The sequence below is a fragment of the Protopterus annectens genome, chromosome 1.part2 (genome assembly GCF_019279795.1).
Source record: "Protopterus annectens isolate FY-2018-M chromosome 1.part2, PAN1.0, whole genome shotgun sequence".
Lineage (NCBI taxonomy): Eukaryota > Metazoa > Chordata > Ceratodontiformes > Protopteridae > Protopterus > Protopterus annectens.
The window spans coordinates 1,138,233,617-1,138,259,531 of record NC_056727.1 but is presented as its reverse complement, the minus strand read 5'-3'; the positions used below and the strand labels follow the sequence as shown (position 1 = coordinate 1,138,259,531).

At 40.7% G+C, this 25,915-nt stretch overlaps 1 protein-coding gene across 1 annotated transcript in view; it reads left to right on the top strand.

The window, feature by feature from the left end:
* LOC122792263 (thyroid hormone receptor-associated protein 3-like) overlaps positions 1 to 25,915 on the top strand; it is a 1,630,997-nt gene that overhangs the window by 1,083,597 nt on the left and 521,485 nt on the right. The window contains exon 8 of the mRNA XM_044060013.1: positions 721 to 832. Within this exon, the coding sequence (XP_043915948.1) occupies positions 721 to 832 (112 nt within the window). The remainder of the gene's footprint in view (positions 1 to 720; positions 833 to 25,915) is intronic.

Genomic DNA, 25,915 nt, shown 5'->3' with positions numbered 1-25,915 from the left:
GACAGTCTTGGTCATGAGCAGGGGGATCCTGATTGGTGAGGTTGTCATTTAAATTCATAGGTGATTGAGTATTGCACAGTAAAACAAGCTATGTTTTGTTATACGAAGATGGTTTATTTACCTTTTAATTTTGGGTGGTGCTGTAAAACAGTTTTGATTTGTATGCAGTAAAAGTCATCACAGGAGGGGTGCTTCATTTTCGTTCAGCATGTTTTCCAAGCCTCATGTCTCACCACCCTTTAAAAAAGTGATTTCTTGAACTCCTCATAGAATATGGAAAGAGGAGACTTCTCACAGTCGAAGAGGATTAATTAAGAAGTTTGAGAAGGACCCATTATGTATCGAGACAAAATTGGGCATCATTTTAAATCAAGATGGTGATATACAGAAGACATAAAGAGTGCTTCATAGAGGACTACATTGTAATAGTAAATAAACTGAATGCATAGAAGATTCATGAATGAGGTAGAAACAAGGGATTTACCAGAAAGGAAAAAAAATGTAACAGAAACTACCAAGGTAAAAAGTTTTTATTTTTATATCTAAAAAAAAAAATAATAATAATTTGATCAGATTGCCAGTCTTAATGATTTCTTCTTTTTTTGTCCAGGATTCCTTGTAGTGAACATTTGAGTCACAGAGATATGATGGGTGGAAGCAATGTATGGATACTATATGCAATAAGCTAACTGGCCGGTATTTCTCCTCTCAAACCAACAGAGCATCACTTTGAATCCTCAGGGATGACGTTAAGTGAACGATTTTCTCTGTACCAGAGGAGAGCAGCAGAACAAGAAATGGCTAAACATAAGAAGAGCCCAGAGATTCACAGGTATACAACTGTATAACTTTGGGTTTCTATTTGTAATGGTTGCTTTCAAATGAACATAATCATTTAACTGGTAGGTTGAATTCCTAAGATTTCTCAGCATATTTTATTGTCTTCTTTTCACAGTAGCTGCATCCTTATTTCCTCAGCAGACTAAAAGCCCCTGACATGTATAACAGGTTCTAGAGATCTGTATGCTAAACTTGTTAGCTGTGTTGAGCATGCTGCAGTCCTGTATCCATAGTCGTTGAAGGGCTGCACTTCATAGTTTTTTTTTTTTTTTTTTCAAGTAGTGTTAACGGTTGTTAAAATAATCCCTTAGGAAGAATGAGTGTTTCAGGAATGTTTAAGAATTTAAGGTATTTAATGTTTAAGTGATAACAGATTCCAGTCCCTCACTGTGCCTCATTTCATGAACTAGATATTTTTTTGATCTTTAAGAGTTGGAAGGTAAAGCCAAGATATGAAGATAAGGTATGGAAACAAATGTGTAGGTTTATCAGATGATGCTTGCTTCTTTCTCATTGTCATCTTTTTTTTTTGATAGAGGCAAGAAATTCCCATTATTTGTGAGGATTACTGAATCTCAGACCTCTTCATTAAAAGTCAAAGAATTTTAAGCTTGTTGACAAGATGGAAAGATTTTAGGGAAGGGAAGCATTTTAATTTTTTCACTCTTGCCAGTACTTTCTCAGCTATTCCTAATTTTGCAGAATGCCCTTGATTTGCCTCATATTTTTGCCTTGCCCATCATAAATGGTTTGATTTTTTTGGTAATTCAGTGAGAGGTAACAGTCATTCAGTAGTGCAAGTCTTTTTGATCTATAACTTGACACTGCAAGCCTTTTTGAATTTTTAATTGTCAGTCTGTCAGTAATGCCAGACAGTTTCATCTCACACTCATCATATTGATCACTGCTGCAATAACCTTATTATATAGGTTATATCCTGTTAAGGATGTAACAGCCAGCAACCTTCCAAAACGTTAGGACACCTTCCCAATGCCCAAATCATCAGTCATCTTAAGCTGAGCTGACTAAAAAGACAAGTTTGAGCACCAAGCGCTTCAGAGCTTCCATACCAACAGAGAAGGGAGGCTGAGCTCTGAAAGGACAATGCTAGGAACAACAAAAAAATATGTATTCATGCCCTGGCATAAACAACACACCAAAAAACAAGGGGGATTGTCGCTTGTACTTCTTTAACACATAAGACAAGCAGGCGGAGGGAGTTTTGTTTAGATGCTTTAATACATAGAAACACATCAGGATGGACAGCAGCATCATAAAGTACGAACAAACTAGTTAACAGACCTTACATACATACATGCTTCCATCCCAACTGCTTACTACAAAATGGCAGTCTAGCTTGCATATGTCAGTATTTATACACTTGAACAGGCCCTTGGATAGCTTCTTAAAGGTGTATACACACACATTGATCTACATCCTCCCTCTTAAAAAGATTGCCCTCTGTAAAAACAATATTAGAGCTAGACATGCATTACTGTGTACATTAGAAACAAAACACAGTGTTCGTGTCCAAATTGCTTGCATCTGCTACAGGGTTTATAGATACGACCATATATCGTAACATAACAATCTGGACCAAATTTAGCAATAGGGACAGTCTGCGGTGCACAACCCTTATCAGGAACTTCTATATTTGTCACAGGAACGTGAATATCCTCTGGAACTTCCTCAGGAATTAGAACACCAGACAACTCACTCTGAGGCACTGCCACTGGTCTCAAATGCTTCTGTTTCTGCCTAAAAACTGCTCCTTGTCATTCCACAATGTATGCTCTCTGCTCTGCACCAGTATTCTTCACAACACTGATTCGATCATAACCTTTGAACATCTGCATCTTCACCACTTCTCCCTCTTGTAATGGATTGAGCAGTTTTCTGGTTTTGTCATAGTAGTACTTTTGGGTTGGGCTTTTCTTCAGTGTAGTGCCTTTAACTGTTCTTGACAGCTGGAACCAACAATTGACTACTAATTGGTAATGTGGTTCTGGTTTGTCTCAACAGAAGTCTCTGTGAAGATAAACCCAAGATGTTTATCACGAGTAACATTTCTGAGATTCCAGAGATTCAGGAAAACATCACTATTATCTCGTTTTGACTTCTCAAGTATCTATTTTGCACTTCGAACTGCATGTTCTGCCAAACCATTTGACTGCAGGTACTCAAGACTACTTGTAACACGAGTTAAGTCCTATTCTTCAGCAAATCCTTTGAACTGTTGGCTTGTAAACTGTGTGCCATTGTCAGAAATAACTTTGCGTGGACTGTGAAATGACATTGCATGTTAGTAATGACAGTGCTAGATGCTAGGTTGGGAAGTAGGGCAGTCTCGAACCAAACTGGAATAAGAGTCTGCTAACACCAAATATTGTTGACCATTCCACTCGAAAATGTCCATAGCTACTGTCGACCAAGTTAGTTCTGAAATCTGGTACAGCTGAAATGGTTCCTTCTGTTGATGTGGCTTAGTACTATTACACACACTGAACAAGATGAAAGTGCCCTCTCAATGTTTTGTGACATAGAAGGCCAAAATACTAGTGTTCTCTCCCTTCTTTTGGTAGATTCGGCTCTTGGGTGACCACGATGCAAGATAGGAATGTATTCTGGTTGCGAGGACTTTGGAACAATGACTTTTGGGCCTTTCATTATGATACTTTTGTCAGCCAAAATCTCATCTCTCTGGAAAATAAGATTGCACTTTTTGAGGTAAACTAGATTGCTTTGATGGCCAGCCATGATTGATAAAGTGGATGAGCCTCTGTAAAACTGGATCTGTGGCTGTGTGATGTCTCAACACATCAAGATGTATGGAAAAGAAAATTCTCATGTCCGTGACTACAAAATCAAGGTTTTCATTCTCATGCTGTTCTGTGGTGTTTCTGGGTGATCTGGACAGTGTATCAGCAAGACAAAGAAGTTTGTCTTCCTTGTAGATAAAATTAAAATTATACTTTTGCAATCTCAGCATCATGTATTGCATTTGGGCTGAAGGTGAATGCGTAGGCTTTCCCAAGGTAGTGACTAAAGGGTGGTGGTCTGTTTCGATCTGGATAGGTCTACCATAAACATAATCATGGAACTTCAAACATGCAAATACAATTACCAAAAGATGATGTTAAGTTGTCTATCTCGCCTTCATTCTTGCTGGTTGGGATCGGAGCCAATCCTCGGCTCCGACTCGGCCATTTTCAATAGCGCAAGAGATGTTTACTGGCTCGAGGCTACCCCTTATCCCATAATGCCTAGCGATAGCTGCCCAGATCTCGTTTACCGCTTCAGCTGCGAGGTGTCATTTTTCTGGCTTAGGCTTGTATAGAGTTTTTTTTGTGTAACTTTTTCACTAGAATTTAATATTTCTAGTATTTTATTATTAGCGATAGTTTTGTTTCTGTGATAGATAATTGTTTAGCTTATAGTATCCCTCCTTTTTGTAGAACTCGTTTGAGAGTTCTCCCCCACCCTTCCCCCTACCTCTTCTTGTCAGGTTAGCCGTTTAATTTAGAGGCTTTCCTTCTGCTTTTTTCTTATAGGCTAGCCATTTAAATTAGAGGCTTTCTTATTATCGTTATAAAAAAAAAAAAAAAACCCTTTAGCTATAGTCTTTCTAGTAGGTGTGTTTTTTATAGACTGTATATTGCTTATTGTTGTTATAATTGGTTTTCTTCCTACTGTTCAGAATGTCAAAGGAATCCAAGGTATCTGGGTTCAAAAAGTGTGACTCATGATGTCAGAAAATGTCTCTGACAGATGGGCACACTTCTTGCGTCTATTGTTTAGGCACTATGCACCTGCAGGACTCTTGTTGTATTTGCCATGCCTTTAGTCCGAGAGTCCTGCAGGAGCGTAAGAATAAGCTGATTCTTAGAGGTCTTTTAAAACCCCAGGATTCACCGGCCAAGAGCTCGCAGCCTGTGAAATCCCCTAAATCCACTAAGCCGTCGGCTCCAAGTTCGGAGCAGTCTTCAGTTCAGTGTTTACCTTCTATGTCGGCTCCAGCTGGCACCGAAAAGACAATCTCCCCGTCGGCTCCATCAGAGGCTTCGGAGCTGTCGCGGAGCCACAAGAGGCTGAGGTCCCCTTCACTAGAGTCGGTGCATTTGGCTCCTCTGTCTCCTTTAATTCAGAGCGAGCATAGTCACCGATACTCTCACGCCTCTCGATCCTCTAGACTGTCCGATCATGATGTGGACAGAGTGGTCAGTAGGTTGCTAAAGTCGCAGGCACTGGCTAAATTATTGTCCAGCCCTCCTCTACAGGTATCTGCTCCTGCCACTTTTCTCGATATTCCTCCACCGAATCCAGTGAGTTCGGAGCCGGAGTTTGTTGGGGTTCGAGTAGTGGAACCGTCTGCTACGATAACTCTACCTCCTTCGGTTCCGAGGTCGGCTCCGATTCCCTCAAGGGATCTGGGCGCCGGGTCTCCCTCGTCAGCTCCGAGGGGGCGAGTGGCATCAGATCCTTGTCCGACCCCATTCTCCCTCTCGGCGCAGGTGAGCTCTGCTCCAAAATCGGCCTCAGAGCAGTCCCCCTCGGTGCGGAGAAGTATTCCTATTTCTTCAGAACCGGAGCTTTCTCTGCATCGTGGCAGAGATGCCTTCGATGTTATGTGGAGTGTGCTGTCCCTGAGTCAGCTCCACTGTAAGCCCCTCCGGCTCCGTCCCCTGTAGTGCCTGTGCCAACCTCTGCTCCTCCTCCAGACCCTAAACATAGGGAACTGATGCTCCAGGACAGCCCATTGGGTGTTTCCTCCTCTTCTGAGGCTTCTCCTGATCACTCAGAAGAGTTCCCTCGGAAGAAAAAGTGCAAGAGGAATCACATGGACTCCCCCGAGTCTGTCACTTCTGATACAGACTTAGATGATTCGGAAGGGTCCCTGAGATCCCCCTCTGAAGATGTTTCCTTCTCGGACATCCTAGAAATGCTTAAGCAGAGGGGGAACTGGAATTCCCTAGCCCCTTCTGAGGATGAGACTGTATTTCTGGATGCCTTCGGTTCCCGACCTTCCACCTTCTGGGTGTCTCCGCCTTTCGATCCACTTATGGCAGTGGTGGCTCGAAAGGCTTGGTCAGCGCCGGATACAGTGTAACCAACTCCGAGAAGACCTAGTAAATTCATTACAGCACCCCAGGATAAGCAGTTCCTTTCGAAAGGTGTCCCTGTTGATGCTATGGTGGTAGCAGCAGCCACCAAAAAAGAGTTAGCGGAGACCTCTTCGTCTGTCCATCCCCCTAACAAGGAGTCGAGGACGATGGACAGATATGGGAAGCGAATGTTCGCTTCAGCGACCTTTATGAGGTCACTGAACTACCTGTGTCATTTTACCCGACTTCAAAGGGATCTCCTTAAAGAGCTCGGAGATACCCTCCAAGATCCAACAGCTGAGGGAGCACAAGCCAAGGTAGCTTCCCAGCTAGTGACGCTTAATTCTGTTGTTAACTCCTCCATGAGGCTCATTTCCTATGCAGCCGATGGGGTGAGTAGAGCCGCTGGTACCAGGGTGGCCCTTACGAGGCATGCGTGGATGCGGTTGTGTAACTTTGCGGAACCCTTTCGAGCGTCCTTTACTAACACTCCCTTTGATGGTTCCTTTCTTTTTGGACCACAGGGAAAGACACTTTGACTAGGTGTGAGCAAGAAGGCAAGACTCTCTCTGCCGTGGGAGTCAGTTTTTCCACTCCCTGTAGACCTTACCCCAAAGGTCAGAAGAGTGGAAAAATGTGGTTCCGTAAATCTCAGGGAGCCTTGCCTGACACACGTAGTGATTTTTCCTCCAGAGGCAGAGGAGGAAACAATAATAATAGACGCCGCCCTCGTGGCAGAGGGGGTCCGCAGAACCAGGGCAACAGAGAATCCTTCTCTGATAAACCCTTTCAGCATCCCTGAAGGGTTGCCCGGCTGCTCAATTCTGGAGGCAGTCGGGGGAAGACTTTCTCTGTACCCAAAAGCCTGGCAAAGTTTAACACAAGACAGATGGGTACGGTCCGTTATATCCGGAGGTTACAAAATTCCCTTCCATCAACCCCCGTTACAGTCAAGGAAGACCCTTCCAGATGTTCCACCCAATCTGAAGGAGCAAACAATAATAGAAGTTTCAAAACTGCTAGAAAAAAAGAGCCATCCAGGAAGTCCCGGCAGACCAGCATGGATCTGGAACTTACTCAAGGTTCTTTTTAGTACCAAAAAAGACAGGGGACTGGAGACCGATTCTGGATCTCGGCAGACTAAACAGGTTTGTGCAAAGAACAAAGTTTTGGATGTTCATGCTACAGTCCATTCTACCCTTTCTGGGGCAGGGCAATTGGATGTGCTCGATAGATCTTCAGGATGTGTACTGCCATATAAAGATGGACAGGCGCTCCAGGAGACATCTTCGCTTCTGGCTGGGGGCCAGTCATTATCAGTTCAGAGCTCTGCCCTTTGGTCTCACCACAGCCCCCAGGGTGTTCACCAAATGTATGGCAGTGGTCACGGCTCATCTGAGACGTCGAGGATTCCAGGTGTTTCCATATCTAGACGACTGGCTCCTTACTGCTACCACCAGGCATCAACTCATACAAGCACGGGACTACACAATCACAGTCAGCTCCCAGCTCGGCATTACAATAAATTTCGAAAAATCTGCCTTGTTGCACTGTCAATCTATCACTTACATAGGAGCAGACTTAGGCACAAGGGATATGTTTGCAAGGCTACCACTAGAAAGCGTGTCCGCAATCCGTCAGGAGGTACAAGTTCTGATGCAGAGCAAAAGGATCCAAGTCAGGTACTTCCTTCCAACTCTGGGTTCCATGGCAGCAGCCATTTTCCTAATTCCACTGGTGCGCTTTCATATGAGAATTCTTCAGTGGCTTCTGTTTACGCAGTGGTCTTTCCAAGAGCTACCCATGACTTACATGATCATGATCACAGATGCATGCAAAAGGCATCTTTCTTGGTGGATGGTCTCCCCACTAGTTACTCAGGGCAGACCTTTCATACAGCCCCCTCCGGTAGCCACAGTGACGACAGACGCCTCCCTGATAGGGTGGGGGGGGGGGCATTATCTGGGCAGGACAGTCCAAGGCACGTAGCAACTTCACGAGTACCATCTGCACATAAATTTCCTGGAAATGAGAGCCGTGCTCCTGGCGTTGCAAGCCCTTCAAGACTCTCTTCCTTCTGGGACCATTGCTATTCAAATGGACAACATGTCAGTGGTGTGGTACGTCAATAAGCAGGGTGGAACCAGGTCCTATCCCCTGTGTCGAGAAGCACTCAGACTTTGGCAGTGGGCGATTTCCTCCCATCATTTTCTGATTGTGACGCACATCCCCGGGAGATCCAACGTCATAGCGGACAGGCTCAGCAGAGCTATTCTCATGCCTCACGAGTGGTCTCTGAATCAGGAAGTTGCGAATCTTGTTTTCCGCAAATGGGGACAACCTTGCAGCGATCTCTTTGCCACCCCCCTCAGCAGCAAATGCAGCAACTACTTCTCCCGCTTACGGGTCACATACCCAGAGACACTCTAGTCCACAATTGGCCCCAGGGACTTCTTTATGCCTTTCCTCCTTTCCCCCTGATACCCAAACTTATACAGAAAGCAATATCGTTGAGTTGCAAAATGATCCTCATTGCTCCCTACTGGCCTTGACAGATATGGTTCCCGTTCCTGCACCGTTACCTTCTCTATCAATCCTGGACTCTGGACCCAATTCGAGACTTCCTGGTTCATCAATCAGGTTGGTTGCATCCATCCCTCAAAACTCTCCAGCTCACAGCTTGGTTGCTCCACTTCCAACCTTAGCTAGGCTTCCCAGCATTTCCCCAGCAGTCCATGACATTATCATCTCCTCTCACAAGTCTACAATGAGGAAAACGTATGCTAGCTAATGGAAACATTTTTCTTGTTGGGCAAAGGCTAGAAATGTGGATCCCTTTTCAGCCCCAGTCCACGTAATCCTGGAATTCGTAGCACAACTGTTTCACTCCGGGTCCACTTCTTCTATGATCAGGGTACAAATGGCGGCCATTTCTAACTTTCTTGTTGGTTTTTTGAACTCTAACATTATGTCTCATAAGCTCTGTAAAGCTTTTTTGAGAGGGACAACTCTTCTTAGGCCTCCAGTGAAAGTTCCCCCTCTTCCTTGGGACCTTAATTTTGTCCTAACTTCCTTAATTCTGCCCCCTTTTGAACCAGCAGCGTCCTGCTCTATTAAGTCTCTATCTTGGAAGACACTCTTTCTGGTAGCTATTACTTCAGCCAGACGCGTCAACGAACTTCATGCGCTATGTGTTCGTCCTCCATACTTGGTTTTTCATAAGGACAGGGTTGCTCTGAGGACTAATCCTTCGTTTCTCTTTAAAGTCTGCTCAGAAAATAATTTAAACCAATCTATAGATCTTCCTGTGTTTTTCCCTAATCATACCAACAAGGCAGAGTACAAACTACACGAATTGGACGTTCATAGGCAATTGCATTTTTACCTGCACAGAACTAAAGAAGTAAGGAAGTCGGACCAACTATTCCTTTCTTATGCTTTGGGCAAACAATGTCTCCCAGTTTCCAAGGTAACCTTGTCCAGATGGTTGTTGCACACTGTTTCTTTCATTTATCAGTTAAGGAACAAGCAGTTACCTATTAAAACCGAAAGGTCATTCTACTAGGGCCTTGGCCACCTCTGTAGCCTTCCAGTCTAGGTTGCCCATGGATTCCATCTGTGCAGCTGCCTTGTGTGCAAACCCTCATACCTTTATTTCTCATTACAAGTTGGATATGGTCTCCAGGAGCAGAGCTGACTTTGGTTCCACTGTTCTGAAGAGTCTGTTCCACTGACCCTCCCAGGTTTTTAGGTGCTAAGTATGCTGTCCCAACCAGCAAGAACGAAGGCGAGATAGACAACTTAACATAAAGAAGTTATGTACCTACCAAAACCTTCCATGTTAGTTGTCTTCATTTCGCCTTCCTTCTTGCGTCCCACCCTCCATCCCCCTGTCCTAGTGGATCGAGAGGAGTTTTTCTGTTTCACTGGCTGTGTGTTCTCTTGTTTCCTCTATTGACTTAGAGAATATGGCAGGTATAGTCAACTGATTTTCTTGACTGGTTTATTATGTTGTTATGTCTGGAGTTAGCTATTTCAAACGAGATCTGGGTAGCTATTGCTAGGTATTATGGGATAAGGGGTAGCCTCGAGCCAGTAAATAGCTCTCGAGCTGTTGAAGATGGCCGAGTCGGAGCCGAGGAATGCGAGATGAAGACAACTAACATGGAACATTATGGTAGGTACATAGCTTCTTTTTTCTCGACGTGGGCATACTACATTTCAGTTTGGGTAAGAGTTGATGCGTAGGCAACAGGTTGATCGTTTTGTATGAATGACTCCACCTAGACCAAATTTCGAAGATCATAGGAAAGTGCAACTGGTTTGTGAACATCATAGTATCTGAGAGTTGGACTAGCAATTCTCTATTTCAGGACTTTAAATGCTATTTGGTGTTGCTCTAACCAAGACCAAGATACATCTTTAAGTGTCAGCTCTCTGAGTGGCAGTGATATTTGGTTCAAGTCTGGTATGGTATGAACTTGCCTCGATAGTTGACCATGCCAAGAAAATGTTGCAGGGCTTGAACATTGTCTGGTGCTGGCATCTCAAGAATAGCTGTTTGTTTTGAAGGGTCTGGTTGTAGTCCTGTAGTATTAAATAAATGACCAGCATAAGTAACTTCTTGTAGCCTGAACTTGCATTTATGTGGATTGACCTTAAGATCCACTTGACGTGCCCTTTCCAGAACTTTTCTGATGTTTCTGTCATGTTCTGCTTCATCATGACCTCTTACTAGTATGTCTACTATAATAGTGCAAGGATACCCAGAAAAAAATTGCTCCATTGCACATTGAAAAACTTCACTTGCAAAATTTATCTGTACCTGCCAAAGAAGTACTGAAAGTAGTGATCAATGATGTTTTCTTGTAAAGCTGAATTTGGCAAAGTGAACTCTCTGCATCTAAGACAGAAAAAACAGTAGGACTGTGCCCATTGGATGATGAGGTCTTTTTAATGCTTTGTTCAAATCTCGTGGATTAGTTCATATTCTTATATCATCTGAGCTTTTCTTATCAGCTACTACCATGGAATATACCCATTTATTTGGAGTTTCAGCTGGATAAATCACACCTTATCTTATCTAGCTCTGCTTTGACTCTGTTCTGCATTGCTATTGGAACTTTACATGCTGGTCTGATAACTGGACTGACCTCTGGGTCTAACTTCATGGAGTACACAACTGGAAGTTTGCCTAGTTTGTTTTCAAAAAGATCAGCATAGATGGAAAAAATCTACTGGGCAAAATTAGAGTAGTCGTCTTTTAAGCTAACATGGCAGACTTCCTTATTAAATGAAAGCAGTCCCATTTTCAAACTGTCTCTGAGCCCTAATAATGACTGGACATGCCTCTTGACCCCATAAAATAACAAGTCATAGATAGCTTCTTCCAGGAGAGTAACAGAAAGCACTATTTTGCCTTCAGTTTGAATTTCTTCGCCTCCATAAGTAACAAGCTTCGCACACCTTGCCAAATCAAGCCTTTCACCATGACACACACTAGCAAATGTGTCTGCTGACATAACATTGCACTTGGAACCTATGTCAACTTTGAGCTCTGTGGGTTTGCCTTTTATCTGAACAGTACAAAATAATTCATTCTTTGCCCTTAAATCTACTGCATTACCTATTTAATGAAGTACCGATACACAGTCCGCAGAGAGTAGCCTGCGACCCTACGGTTATGAATTTCTAATTGATCAACTTGTTTCTTAAAATGTTCCCTTTTAACAAAGGAATGTGGGCCTTTTTCTTTACAGAACCTTTTGAAATTATTCCATTTATTGCATTTGTGGCATTGTTGACCAAAAGATAAACATTTTCCCCTTTTAGATTCATGGCTTTCACCACAATTACGACAGTTGGCAATGAAAGTAGGTCAGAGCCCATGCTTTGAGTTTGCTGACTCACTGTTATGCTTCACTGAGACTGTGCAAACTCTGGAATTTGCTAGAAAGTTCTGGGGTTTACCAGTGTGCCGCAGGGGCTACAGTTGCTGCCATGTGCTTGGGCCTGTTTCTTTTAATAACGTGCTGCATACTAGCAGCATGAGCTTTATTACTGTGCCTTCCAGAGCTGGTCTCATTTGTAAGGATGTGTATGCGCTTTTCTTTAAGCTCGTATATCTGGCAACTCTCAATGGCCTATTCAAAGTTAAATTACTGTCATGAAACAAGATCTTTCTCACAGCCTCATGTTTTATAACATACGCAAGTCTATTTTTTATCAACTCATCCCTTAAATCACCAAATTAGCACATTTTAGCTTTGTTTCTCAGGTCAGTTATATATGCTGCAAAGGTTTCACCAGGCTTTCAATCCCTTGTGTAAAATAAGTGTCTTTCCATTGTAATATTCATCTGGGGGTTACACATTTCAATAAATTTACGTTTTAAGCACTCAGGGTCCTCCCTTGATTCAGCCTGTACAACGATATGACTGTTTTTTTCTCCCTCTCATGTATAGATAGCAGATACATACACAAATGAGTGTTCCCTTTCTGTGGCTTCTGACCCAACTAAATTAAGCAGAATGCATGCCTTTGCACGGTCATCTTTATCAGAAAATGCAGCCTGTTTGAAAATGTCATACTCTTGCTCAAACACACTCTACATCTCAACAATATTACTTTTAAACACAAGTGCACTGGGTTTTCGAAATCGGTCTGCCATGCCCACAAAGTTTACACACACACTGAAAATATGTCTCTTGTAGTTATGCATGAACAAACATTGCTGTGAGGTTGTAATAACATTAAAATGCACAATAAACTCTCTGAAATACTGTACTTAGAGAAATATGCTATGTAATGGCTGTGTTCTGTGAAATATGCCCTGTAATGGCTGTACTTTGCAAAATAACTTTACTGTAACACTGCACAAACGTGAGAACACTTTATACACTTCTGATAACTCATATCTTTGCATAATACGAAAAATACATGTTTTACGAAAATGTGGTAGTTTCCCCCTTGTTTTATTTGTTTTATGCAATTCAGACTTAATTTCAAGCATTTTCTGTAGTAATTTGAATATTTTACCAGTATCGTACTTATCGGCTTATGCAAATATCATTTAGAATGCTCTGTATGCCCTGTTTCATATTATATAAAAAAGTAGTAGTGCTGAGCAAGTTTTAATGCCTGAAATTTGTTTCTGACCTGTTTTGTGAAGTTTTGCACATTTTAGGGATGATTCACTGCTGTATATTCCACCAGCTTCCTAGCAATTGCCTTAAGTTGTTTTAGCCATGCTGCCTCTAATTTCATGCCCTTTGGATATGAAGTTTCTGATTCCATATCCTTTAGACATGCCACTTCTGGCACCATGTCGCTCGTCCTTATCTAGCACATAACACATGCAGGTGGGGGGTTTCATTTAGATGCTTTAATAACATCGAAACACATCAGTATGGACAGCAGCATCATAAAGTACGAACAAACAAGTTAACAGTCAGAGCTTACATACTTGCATTTAAAATGGCTTACTACAAAATGGCAGTCTAGCTTGCACGTGCTCAGTATTTATACACTTGTGCGAGCCCTTGGATAGCGTCTTGTCGGAAATGCATCCTGTATTAGAGTAGCTGGGATATGTACACTGCCCATTGAGTCTCTCACTGCAGACTCTACAGTTGTGGTAAGGACCAATGACTCTTCTCCCAAGCCTGCAATTGAGTCACCCAGGATTCTCTCACCACAGCTCCTTTTCTACCAAGTTTTCTACAGAATTGGTCCAGTATTTAGACTTTGTGCCATTTTGACATCTGGTGGGATCTCTGCTTGTAGGTATGGAAATATACCCTTGAGGAACATGGGTTGTTGGCAGCTGTGGTCCCTAGGCAGACCTGTCAAGATGTAGCATCAAGTCGAGTTAGCACTTCAGTGGGTGTTTGAAAGTGTAGGCCTCAGTGCTTACCTTGTTATACTGCCATTGTCTCACATGACAGGCAAGTGTGGACTGCTCCTAAGGGAAGGAGAGGATCTTTCTCAGTGTGATACGAGGGTGACTCTAGGGAATCAGAGTTTATCTTCGTGAAGTGTAAGTGTAACAGTTAAACATAACATAACATATGGGTTTACCCACTTTCATTATCCTATTGCTCCTGCTGGATTTTTACAAGTAGTGTCTGCCTTCCCTGCTATGACCAATACATGTTTTGCACCATCTTAAGTGCTGAAGACGTGAGGCTTCCATATATACTCCACACTGATATTTGCTCTCTCCAGTTATTTTTCACCATTTCTGGGTGCTGTTGGTCCCACATTCATATGGTAGAAATTTTAGCTTTGTAGTAGCTCTTATTTTATTTGTTTTGGGAATTTATTCAAAGTTTTGAAGCTTTTTCCATCATGTGAGGCAATTGTCAAAGAATTTCCAAAAGTTGTTTCTTCGGAGCTGGTGAACAGGTGTGCTTTTCAGTTTCAGATTTAGACTGTGTGGTTTTATGGTATATCATTGAGGGTTGCAGTCATAAATGAGAGACTAAAGTTCATGTTTTGAAGAAGATGCGTACTAATGCAACGCCAGTTATTCTAGCAGTGTTCTAAGTAAGAAGAGTAATATTTCAAATATGTCCCTGATTTTCATTTTTTTTTGTGTCTGACTTTTGTGCTAAGAGGAGATGCTGCTAGTTCTTTGAATGAAATATTATGTGGTCCTTACTTTAAGAGGTGGGCATCTCAGATATAGAACAGATGAAACCCTTCTAGTCTAAAACTGGCCATCATCAGAGGTGTGCATAGAAGGTCCAATATAGCTTGAATGTTGGGGTGGGCTGGGGATGAGGATAATATAGATGTCTTTAATTTTTTTTGTAGATCTCAGAGTTGTGCACACAAGGTCAATGTATCTTGTGTTGGGCTAGCAGTGGTGAAGACATCATTTCTCTAATTTTTATCACAACCATAGAGGGGTGCATAGAAGGTTGCTTTCTCTTGTTTTGGGCCTGGGGACAACTTATTTAAGTGAAGACTACAGCCTAGGAGCAAGAAGGAATATATTACTGTGATGTTTTTTTTTACCTTATTCACGATCAGACATCAGCTGTGTATACCTATGACTATTTTTTGGGAGTAGGGATAAGGTGGCATGCTTTTAATAAACACATGGCAGCACCAAGTTGAAATGTTCTGTTCTGTTTGGTTTTTCAGCTTTGTCTCGGTCTGATATCTGAGAGGTACACAAAGTCGCTGTCTTTTGGGGATAGGGGTGAAGGAGGCATGCTGTGTGTGTGCGTGTATCTATATATATCTATATATATCTATATCTATATATATATATATATATATATATATATATATATATATATCTATATCTATATCTATATATATATATATATATATATATATATATATATAGAGAGAGAGAGATTTATTTACTTACGTTTGATGACTGGGCCAAGAAGAGCCCGTTTTCAGTAGAGGCCTGGGGAGAAAAGCTCCACAATAATTGCAAGTTACATTTCACATATTACAAAAGGATATAGTTCATACAGCTAATTAAACATTTACAGATAAGCTCCATGATATTTGCAATTGGCTTGTCACAATGTTATAAAAATGAAAATACATAATTCAGTACATAAATTTCAACATTTACATAAAGTGAATATTTTTGTTATAAACTCAATTGTAGGTTTAACATTTCAAAATATATAGCTACTAGCCATCAGTAGGTTAGGAAAATATTATGCATGGAGAGGGTAATAGTATATTTGAAATTGGATAGTATAGTACCATAGATAGAGGGGAAAATTAGTTTTTAGTAGGGGAGGGATTGTTTTTGGTGGGATGAAGTAATAGAAGTAGTTGGATGAGTCATTGCAAGGTGGAATGGGGGGGGTAAGTTGGAGCGTGGCAAGGGCATTTCCATTTGGAAGAAAGATGAGAGGACAGCTGAGAATTGAAATTTGTATGGTTAGGTAGGTTGCGTAGGTGTGTAGGGAGAGAATTCCACTGTTTAGCTAAGGAGTGGGAAAGCAGTAGATGGCCAGGAGGTCATGCAAGTTTGTAGACCTGAAGGAAATTTTGGTTTTTGGATGTGAGTGAGCAGATGGGAATGTAAGGTTTTAAGAAAGTAGCGAGAGCTGGGCAGTTGGCAGATTTAAAGATGAGCTTGTGGGCAATGGTGAGTTGTAGGTAACTGAGGTAGTTGGGTAGTTCAAGCTAGTTGTGGGTGAGGAGGGAGTGGCAGTGGTGCAATGAGTTTTTTGAATTGATTGCAGATTTGGAGATCTTGTGGTAGCAGGATTCAAGTTTGAACCGAAGGCCAAGATGGAGATTGGTGAAAAGAGGGGCACCGTACATAAGGGAGGGGAGTAAGAAGGTGGATGCAAGAGTTTGGCACCATACATAAGGGAGGGGAGTTGGAAGGTGGATGCAAGAGTTTGATGGGTAGAGGGGCTTAGGAGGTGGTTGTGCCTGTAAAAGAGACCTAACCTTTGGTGGATTTTCTTGATTGTGGAGTGGATGTGGATGTCAGATTTTAGTTCTTCATCAATAATGATGCCAAAAAGCTTGATGTTGGAACAATTTCAAGGAGGGAGTTTTGGCTCTGTGTGGTGAATGTGGATTTGTAAATGGAGTTTTTGGTAGGGGAGAAAACATTAGTTTGGTTTTATTTGCATTTAGTGCCAGATGGTTAGACTGCGTCCAGGTTTCTGATTTGGAGAAGGCTAGTTGGGTTTTTGCTAGGAGCTCGAACGGGGAGAAGGCAGAGCAGATGTTTGTTGAGTCATCTGTGTATTGGATGATATACAAGTCTGGGATGGATTGGTGGAAGTTGTTAATGAATAGGTTGAAGAGAAGAGGGCCAAGAGCAGAACCTTGTGGGACACCTGTGGGTGTGAGAAGGAAGGGGGGGTTGAAGTTTTCCATTGGACAGTTTGTTGGCGGTTGGACAAGTAGCTGGAAAACCAGGCGATGGTGGTGGGACAGAGTTGTAGGGTGGAGAGTTGGGATATAAGTAGGGTGTGTGAGATGGTGTCAGAGGCCTTTGACCGGTCTAGGAATAGTGTGGATATGAACTTGCCTGAGTCGCGTCATGGTTTATGGTTTCAAGAAAGGAAAGAAGGGCAGTCATGGTGCTGTGGCCAGGGTGGAAGCCATGTTGGGTAGGGGAGATGAGATTGTTTAGTGTTAGGTGTGCCATGAGTTGTGCTTGTATTGTTTTCTCTAGTATTTTAGAAAGAGGGGACAAGATGGCAGTAGGCCTGAAGTTGGTGGTATCAGTATTTTTGCCACCTTTGTGGAAGGTGATGATGTAAGCATGGTGCAAGATAGAAGGGACATATGCATCTTGTATGGCTCTGTTTTTAAGAATAGAGATGGGATAGGCAATACTGTCTGCAGTTTGTTTGAGGAATGTGGGTGGAAGGTTGTCGGATGCATTGCGACAGGGTTTGAGTTTGAGGAGAAGTCTTTTTATAGTGCTTATGGGGATGGGCTTAAGGCAGAAGGATGTGGAGGAAGGTTGATGATTGGGGTGGTGGTTGGGGCAGGAGGGGGTGGTAGTGGAGGAGGGGAGTGGGAAGGAGGCTGATAGTTTAGCTATGCAGTCTATGAAGAATGAGTTGAACTGGCTGGCTGTTTAAAGGTTGTAGAGGTTGGGGTCTGGGCAGGGGTTTTCTTTGTTTCCAGGATGCAGCATGGATGAGATGGAGTCCCAGAATTTTTTGGGATTTGTTGAGTGCAAGGACTGGAGTTTGGAGTAGTGGGCTTTGCGGTCTTTAATTATTAGTTTTTTTTTGCGGTGTTTCGTAGTTGCTTATACTCTAGGAGGGTGTTAGGGTTTTTATGTTTTTGATGTTGTTTCCATTTTTTGTCCCTTTGGCGAAAGGCTAGTGTAGTATCTTTTGATAACCATGGACAGGAATTGGATTTGATGCATTTGGTTTGAGGGGGGGCTTGCTGATTGAGAAGGGTTAGGAATGAGTGGTTAAAGTAGGAAACGGCATCATCTAGAGGAAGGGTTGTCAGTATGCTTTAAGCATTCAGAGAAAGACGGTTGAATGAGGAGAGGTTGTGGGTTTGGATGTAGTGGTGGTGTTTATGCAGTGGAGATGGGAGACCGTCGGTGAAGGCTGGTAGGTAATCGCTGAGAGGATCAGGTAATGTTTCGGCTTTGGTGATGAGATTTGGGCGAGTTGTTAGGATCCAGTCAATGATGGTACCAGAGGTGGTATCTTTATTTGGTCTGGTTGGAGATTGTATTAGTTGGGAGAAGTTGTACAGGTTGATTGTGTGGGACGGGGCTTCAGAGATAATGGTATTCTAGCTGATGTTGATATCACCGAATATATAGGTTTCATTTTTTTATATTGGAGGAGAACCAGGACAGGATGTTTTCAAGAGTTTTGATTATATCACCAAGGGGAATATAGAGGGCAGCAATACATATGGACTTGTGGTTGTTTATTTTTAGTAAACCTATTATAATTTCAGCATTGGCAAAGGTTGGTATTTTATTGGAGTAGAGAGTTATTGTATGGGAGGTGGGGTAAATTATTGCTACTCCACCTCCTTTTTTGTGGGCTCTGTTGCGAATGATTTGGAAACTTGGTGGTAGCATTTCACCATCTTTTATATAGGTTTTCAGCCAGGTTTCAGAAACAGCGGTAATGTTGGGGTGGTTATAAGAGAACCAGGCATGGAGGTTAGGGATTTTGTTTTTTAGGCTTAGTGCATTAAGTGTTGTAAGGGAAATGAACTTGTTTGGATTGAGTGGAGGGTTTGGTGAGATTGATGTTAGAGATGGGTCCGGAGTTGGGGTTTATGTCGCCGGCTAGTGAAAGAGAGATGTGGTGGAATAGAAGAATGAGGCAGTGTGTTGGGCAAGGGTAGCTTGGGTTGTGTGAAAGTTGTGATTTTCTGGTACCACATTTAAGAGGGGAGTACAGGGGGGGTTGGGTTGGGAGCAGTTTTGGTTTGAAGAATTAGATTGGGTTTAGAGGTAAGAGTGCATGTGAGATAGATGAGTAGGATGGGAAGTGAGGTTTGATGGTAAGATGTAGCGGAGTGTGTGTGAAAGTTATGACAAGGGTTGGGAAAAAGTGTATGTGGGTGTATGTATGTGTATATATATATATATATATATATATATATATATATATATATATATATATATATATATATGTGTGTGTGTGTCTAAAAAAAATACAATTGCAGTAGATGTATTTTATTTAATTATATGTCTGTGAATATAGCAGTAGATGTTTCTGATTTATTAATATTTTACATTATCTATATGTCTCTGGAGCTTTGTATGCAGGAATTATGGTTAATTTGCTATATTTTTCATACCCAGAACTTTATGTATTTAACCCAGATAGTCAGTTTAATATGTAATGATAAATTATATTTTTGTGTTTATCTTGATTTTGATTGTCAAGATAAAATTGGTTGCAGTTGTATAAGCTCATAGTGTAGCCTAGCAGCACTGAAAAATATGACATATACATACCCACATCAACATACACAATGCCTGGTACAGTACAGGTGGAAGACACCCATGCATAGCACGTATGCCAAACTTAGTACATTGCTGCAAGGAGGTTATGTCTGTTGTACATGTACAGAACATCACTGACAAATTGTGCTTATATCATCGCCTCATTTATGATTGGAATATTTTAAGGAATTTTTACTCTTAATCGATGCAAAGGCATGCACATAGTATACACTTCATTTGAGTGACTGTTGGCATATTCAATGGGGGACACCTACACAGCTTTTAGATCAGTGAATACAGTATTTGTGTGCATTATCCAAATATATCCTTGTCATCTTTCTATTTCATAGCCCTGAAACAAGAGTGCACATAGTTTGCATTACAGTTTACAGTCTTTTCTATGTCAGCATGGTACTGTCATTTGTTACCATATGTAATCATGCTGTGTTTGTGCATACTGCTGCTAGCACATTGTGTACAGTAATAGCGACTGCAGATATGTTCTTGATTATACGTTTTCGTAATCTATATGCACATGACTATGGCGTTGTCTTTTGTTGAGTAGTTACTACAGATACCTACCTGACAGCACTTGCATGCTGCAGAGATACTATGCATCAGTGTTGCACTTGATTGCATGACATTGTCATGTCTTCATGACCTCACTCATCAAGTTGTACTACAGTGTTGTTTCTGAGATATGCTTGTGTGTGATGACTGGGGCACACACATGTTTCTATAACATAGGTATGTCTTTGATGTGTTTGACTACAGATGTAAATGCAGACATTGCTGCTGTTTAGCAGTCACTGTAGGCAGGACACCTTAAGATAATTTTAATTTGTGTCTTCAATGTGGATGAGTGCTGAAATGTTTCAGTATGTATGTACAGTGATTTGACTTGTATCTTGTCCCATTTTTCTACCATCCTTTGTTTTGCACTGTAGAGTAGGGATGACTGTGTGACTTCTAGAAGCATTAATTATTACACATAACCAGCATTTTATTGTATGTCTTTCCAGGCAGTCATTTGAAGGGAGCTAGGGAGGTAGAGCATATGTGAAAACTGATATTCATTACTGAGGCCACCATATCTTTCACTTTCTTTACATCACACATCAGAGGTTTGTACTGAAAATGTCTTTTTGTTTGTGGGGCATGCTGGGAATGAAAGCAAATGGCATTTACTTTGTGCAGAAGAGTTATTGACATGGTTAGTTTTGGGGAGGCGGTATAGAAGTGTAAAGTAGCAGGAGGCAAGCATAAATTGTTATGGTCATCATTCTTTTACATTACTGACAAACATCAGAGCTGTAGCAAGACATTGGATTTTTTTTTGTGGAGGGGTGAGGAAGCATGCTGCATCTGAAAAAAACAGAGTACTGATTGCTGTTGAATAAAATTAGTTTGGTTTATTGGGGGCAGAATATGTCTTACAGCAACAAAATGAAATATGTTACTGTGGCCATTATATTTTTTCCTAAATCAGCGATAAGTAGAATGTATTTATCTTTTTTGGATGGTAGGTGGTGAGTAGGATCACGTCTGAATGATTATTGATTCCTTTTGGAGAGGAGTATCTGCCAAGTGCAAAATGACCATTATATTTATGTGATTTCTTCGCAGTCAAATGTAGTATACCTTCTTAGAAGGGACATATTCCAGTGAAGAGAGCATGTATGCATTTTGTACCCAAGTGTCTTATTGAGACGTCAGTGATTTTTACTGTAAACTGTCTTTGGGGAGCTGACATATAAAGTCCTCTGTCCATGGTAGTAAGTCCAATATTTCTGAGGGCTTTTGTTGTCAGTCTGTCACAATGCTTGGTTTCAGCCGAGGGATTATTTGTCTATTACAGAAAAGGTGTAATAAAACTAATGTCCAAAATGTGTGTATACTAAGCTTTCTTTGTATCAGAAGTAAAAATTGTCAGTATTTCACTAGAAAAAAATGCAAGTTTTCCATTGTAACAGGTTGTGGCTGTGGTGCCATGCTTTGAAGAGGCTGAAGCTATGGAGTCAGATTGCGCTGGAAGCTCTAAGTCAAGAGTTGTAGTCTTAAGTGTATTTTATATCTGAAGGTCCTGTTATTACCTGATGGTTTCATAATGGAATATAAAAGGAGTATAAAGGTATAGTCTTTCAAAGACAGACCCCAGTGGCTTTAGTTCATATGCCTTTATTATGAGTGTGGCATTTTGCATTATAATTGATTTTCATTTTGGGTGCTGTGATGATTTTCTCCTTTGCATGCTGAATACAGCAGTGGTCTGAGACGGTTCATTATTATGTTGTCAGTATGTCAGATGTAAAAAATCAGATTTATTTCCTCTGTATACATTTCTTTGGAGTAATGACCCCCCCCCCCATTAGACTTGTGCAGTAAAACTGCATTATAAGATAAATACATTATATGTGTGTTGACAAATGGAACCATTCAGTAAGTGTATTTTGCAGCTGAAAGTCAAGGATATATTATTCTGGAAAAAATGGTGTAATTCTTCATATGATTACAGAGAAGTGTTCCTTTATTCTTGGTATCCCCAGTAATTTTATATGGTCATTTGGATAGTCTGGTTTCCCATTCATTTTTCACAAATTTATGTTTTGCGTTTTTTCAAGCTGACAAATTCATTATGCTTGTCAGTCATATCACTGGTATGCTGTTATAAAGTGAGACTCAAAATAATACCCTTGTACAAGAAAGTATAATATTTTTTGTTATTTTTATATGTTGTAGCAAATAATGCATGTTTTACATGCTCTTAGAGGCATGCTTTCACATTTTGTCAACTGTCCTTAAAAACCCAACACATTGTAAAACAAAAAAAAAAAAAGTCGGGATCGTCAAGGGTCTTATCCAGAAACTGTCATAAGAATATACTGGATCAATTGGGAGATAAATTGTCACTTGAAGTTAGGGTAGAATTAAAGCAGTAATGGCTTTTGTAAAATTGACAAAAGAGTACCGCTTTTTGCAAAGCAGTCAGCTGAAAACAACTGTGAAACTTTCAGTTCTTACATGTAAAATAAACAAAAGCTGTCAAAAGTGTAAATAATGTTGGTGTGATTTTCAGACCCAAAAGGAGCACATGTTTCTGTATAAAATGAATCTTTACCTTCTTTGTATATGTTGAAGCATAAAATGATATTACCAACATGATTTTTTCATTAAAAATGAAATGCTCCTTTGTCTTGTGATGTCTTATAGGTAATTGTCAGAAACATTCCCTATCTAAACTGTTCTAAGACATTAAGCAGATTTTGAGTTACATTTTTTGCAAAAGGCTGCAGTTATGTGTGTTTTTATATGTTGCATGTAACAGAACTGAGTACTGTTGTAGATTTTTTTAAATAATATGCACTTCCTTAAAGTTTGCACAGATGATTTACTTATACAGATTCTTCATATGTGCTGTAAAACTTGCTGTGGTCAGGTCAACTTCAGTGTAACTGTTTGGTAGGTTATCATAACATGTATGCAAATTATGCCAGTATGGAAAAGGACTGTGATTTGACATAGGTGATCAAAAATCTGTCGCAGGAGTACACTGAAACAGCTGACAGTGTGTATGTTAAGTGTGCTGTTTGACAAGAGTTACCTACTTCCACTGCTAAACCACTCTGCACAGTGATGTGCAACTGAATCTGTATTACTGCATTTCATTCCTGCTGTCTTAAAGCAGCCACGAGTGATCTTCTGTCCACATACCCCCACACCATTGATCTACTTTTTACACACCCCTGTGATGGTCTGTTTACAGACTACACCCCCCTTTTGCAAATTCCTGGATCCACCACTACTTGTGGCATGCTATAATAGCACCAAGACTACACACCCGGTGTTCATTCTGACTGGGCCCAAGTAATAGTGCAGAGGATGGTAGGTGGTGAGTAGGATCCGTCTGAATGATTATTGATTCCTTTACAGAGGAGTATCTGCCAAGTGCCATGACCATTATATTTATGTGATTTCTTAGCAGTCAAATGTAGTATACCTTCTTAGAAGGACGCCAGATATTTCCAGTGAGCATGTATATGCATTTTGTACCCAGTCTAATGTATTGAGGCGTCACAGTGATTTTTAAACTGTCTTTGGGAGCTGACATATATAAAGTCCTCTGTCCATAGTAAGTAAGTCCAATACTTTCTGAGGGGCTTTTGTTTTGTCAGTCTGTCACAATGCTACTTTAGTTTCAGCCCGGGATTATTTGTCTATTACAGAAGAGGTGTAATAAAACTAATGTCCAAAATGTGTGTATACTAAAGCTTTCTTTGTATCAGAAGTAAAAATTGTCAGTTATTTCACACCAGAAAAAAATACAAGTTTTTCCCATTTGTGGCTAACGTGGTGCCATAACTTTGAAGGAACGACTATGGGTCAAGATTGGCTTTTTGGCTGGAAGCTCCTAAGTCAAGAGTTGTAGTGAAGTGTTATTTTTATATCTGAAGGTCCTGTTATTGTACCTGAATTGGTTTCCATAATGGAATATAAAAAGGGTAGTAAAGGTATAGTCTTTCAAGAAGACAGACCCCGAGTGGTAACTTTAGATTTTCTAATATGCCTTTATTATGGGTGTGTTGCATTTATAAAGAATTGATTTTTTCATTTTGGGTGCTGCTGATGAGTTTTCTCCTAACTGCATGCTTTGGAATACAGCAGTGGTCACAAGGGCAGTTCTATTATGTTGTCAGTATGGATGTAAAAATCAGATTTATCTCTGTATACATTTGCTTTGGATAATGACCCCATTAGGCGTGAAACTGCATTACTCCGAATAAATACATTATATGTTGGCTCCGACTGGAACTCCATTTCAGTAGTATGGCTGCAGCTGAGAAGTCAAGGATATATTCTGGAAAAAATGGTGTCACCCTTATGATTACAGAGAAGTGTTCCTTTTATTCTTGGTATCCCGAGTAGATTTTATATGGGTCATTTTGGATAGTTCCTGGACATTCGACTTTTCATATGTTTTGCGTTTTTCAAGCTAATGGTCCATTATGCTTGTCAGGTCATTATCACTGGAGTATGCAAAAGTGGAGACTCCAAAATAATACCCTTGTACAAGAAGAAGTACTTATAATGATTTTTTGTTATTTTATATATTTGCTTAGCAAATAATGCATGTTTTACATGCTCTTAGAGCATGCTCATATTTCACATTTTGTCAACTGTCATAAAAACCCAACACATTGTAAAACAAACAAAAAAAAAAGTCAGGATCGTCAAGGGTCTTATCCAGAAACTGTCATAAGAATATACTGGATCAATTGGAATAAATTATCACTTGAAGTTAGGGTAGAATTAAAGCAGTAATGGCTTTAAAATTGACAAAGTACGCTTGCAAAGCAGTCAGCTGAAAACAACTGTGAAACTTTCAGTTCTCTTACATGTAAAATAAACAAAAGCTGTCAAAAGTGTAAATAATGTTGGTGTGATTTTCAGACCCAAAAGGAGCACATGTTTCTGTATAAAATGAATCTTTACCTTCTTTGTATATGTTGAAGCATAAAATGATATTACCAACATGATTTTTTCATTAAAATTGAAATGCTCCTTTGTCTTGTGATGTCTTATAGGTAATTGTCAGAAACATTCCCTATCTAAACTGTTCTAAGACATTAAGCAGATTTTGAGTTACATTTTTTTGCAAAAGGCTGCAGTTATGTGTGTTTTTATATGTTGCATGTAACAGAACTGAGTACTGTTGTAGATTTTTTTAAATAATATGCACTTCCTTAAAGTTTGCACAGATGATTTACTTATACAGATTCTTCATATGTGCTGTAAAACTTGCTGTGGTCAGGCTTCAACTTCAGTGTAACTGTTTGGTAGGTTATCATAACATGTATGCAAATTATGCCCAGTATGGAAAAGGACTGTGATTTGACATAGGTGATCAAAAATCTATCGCAGGAGTACACTGAAACAGCTGGCAGTGTGTATGTTAAGTAAAAAGTGCGGTTTTGACAAGAGTTACCTACTTCCACTGCTAAACCACTCTGCACAGTGATGTGCAACTGAATCTGTATTACTGCATTTCATTCCTGCTGTCTTAAAGCAGCCACGAGTGATCTTCTGTCCACATACCCCCACACAATTGATCTACTTTTTACACACCCCTGTGATGGTCTGTTTACAGACTACACCCCCCTTTTGCAAATTCCTGGATCCACCACTACTTGTGGCATGCTATAATAGCACCAAGACTACACACCCGGTGTTCATTCTGACTGGGCCCAAGTAATAGTGCAGAGGATTGTTCTGAATTTAAATAGGTCACAGAATTAAAATGTCTGAAGGTGTTTAAACTCTTAACAGAAAAAGCAATGTCTTTTGGCTTTTCCTGGTTAGGGGTCACCACAGCAGATCACAGGTCCGCAGATTGATTGGCAGTGGTGTTTTTATGGTGTTGAGTTGCCAGCCCGGCGCCCAACCTTCACAGAAGGCACACACATACATGTGCACACATGCACCTACGTGCATGTCTTTCAAACTCATTTGACCACAGAGAGGACATGCA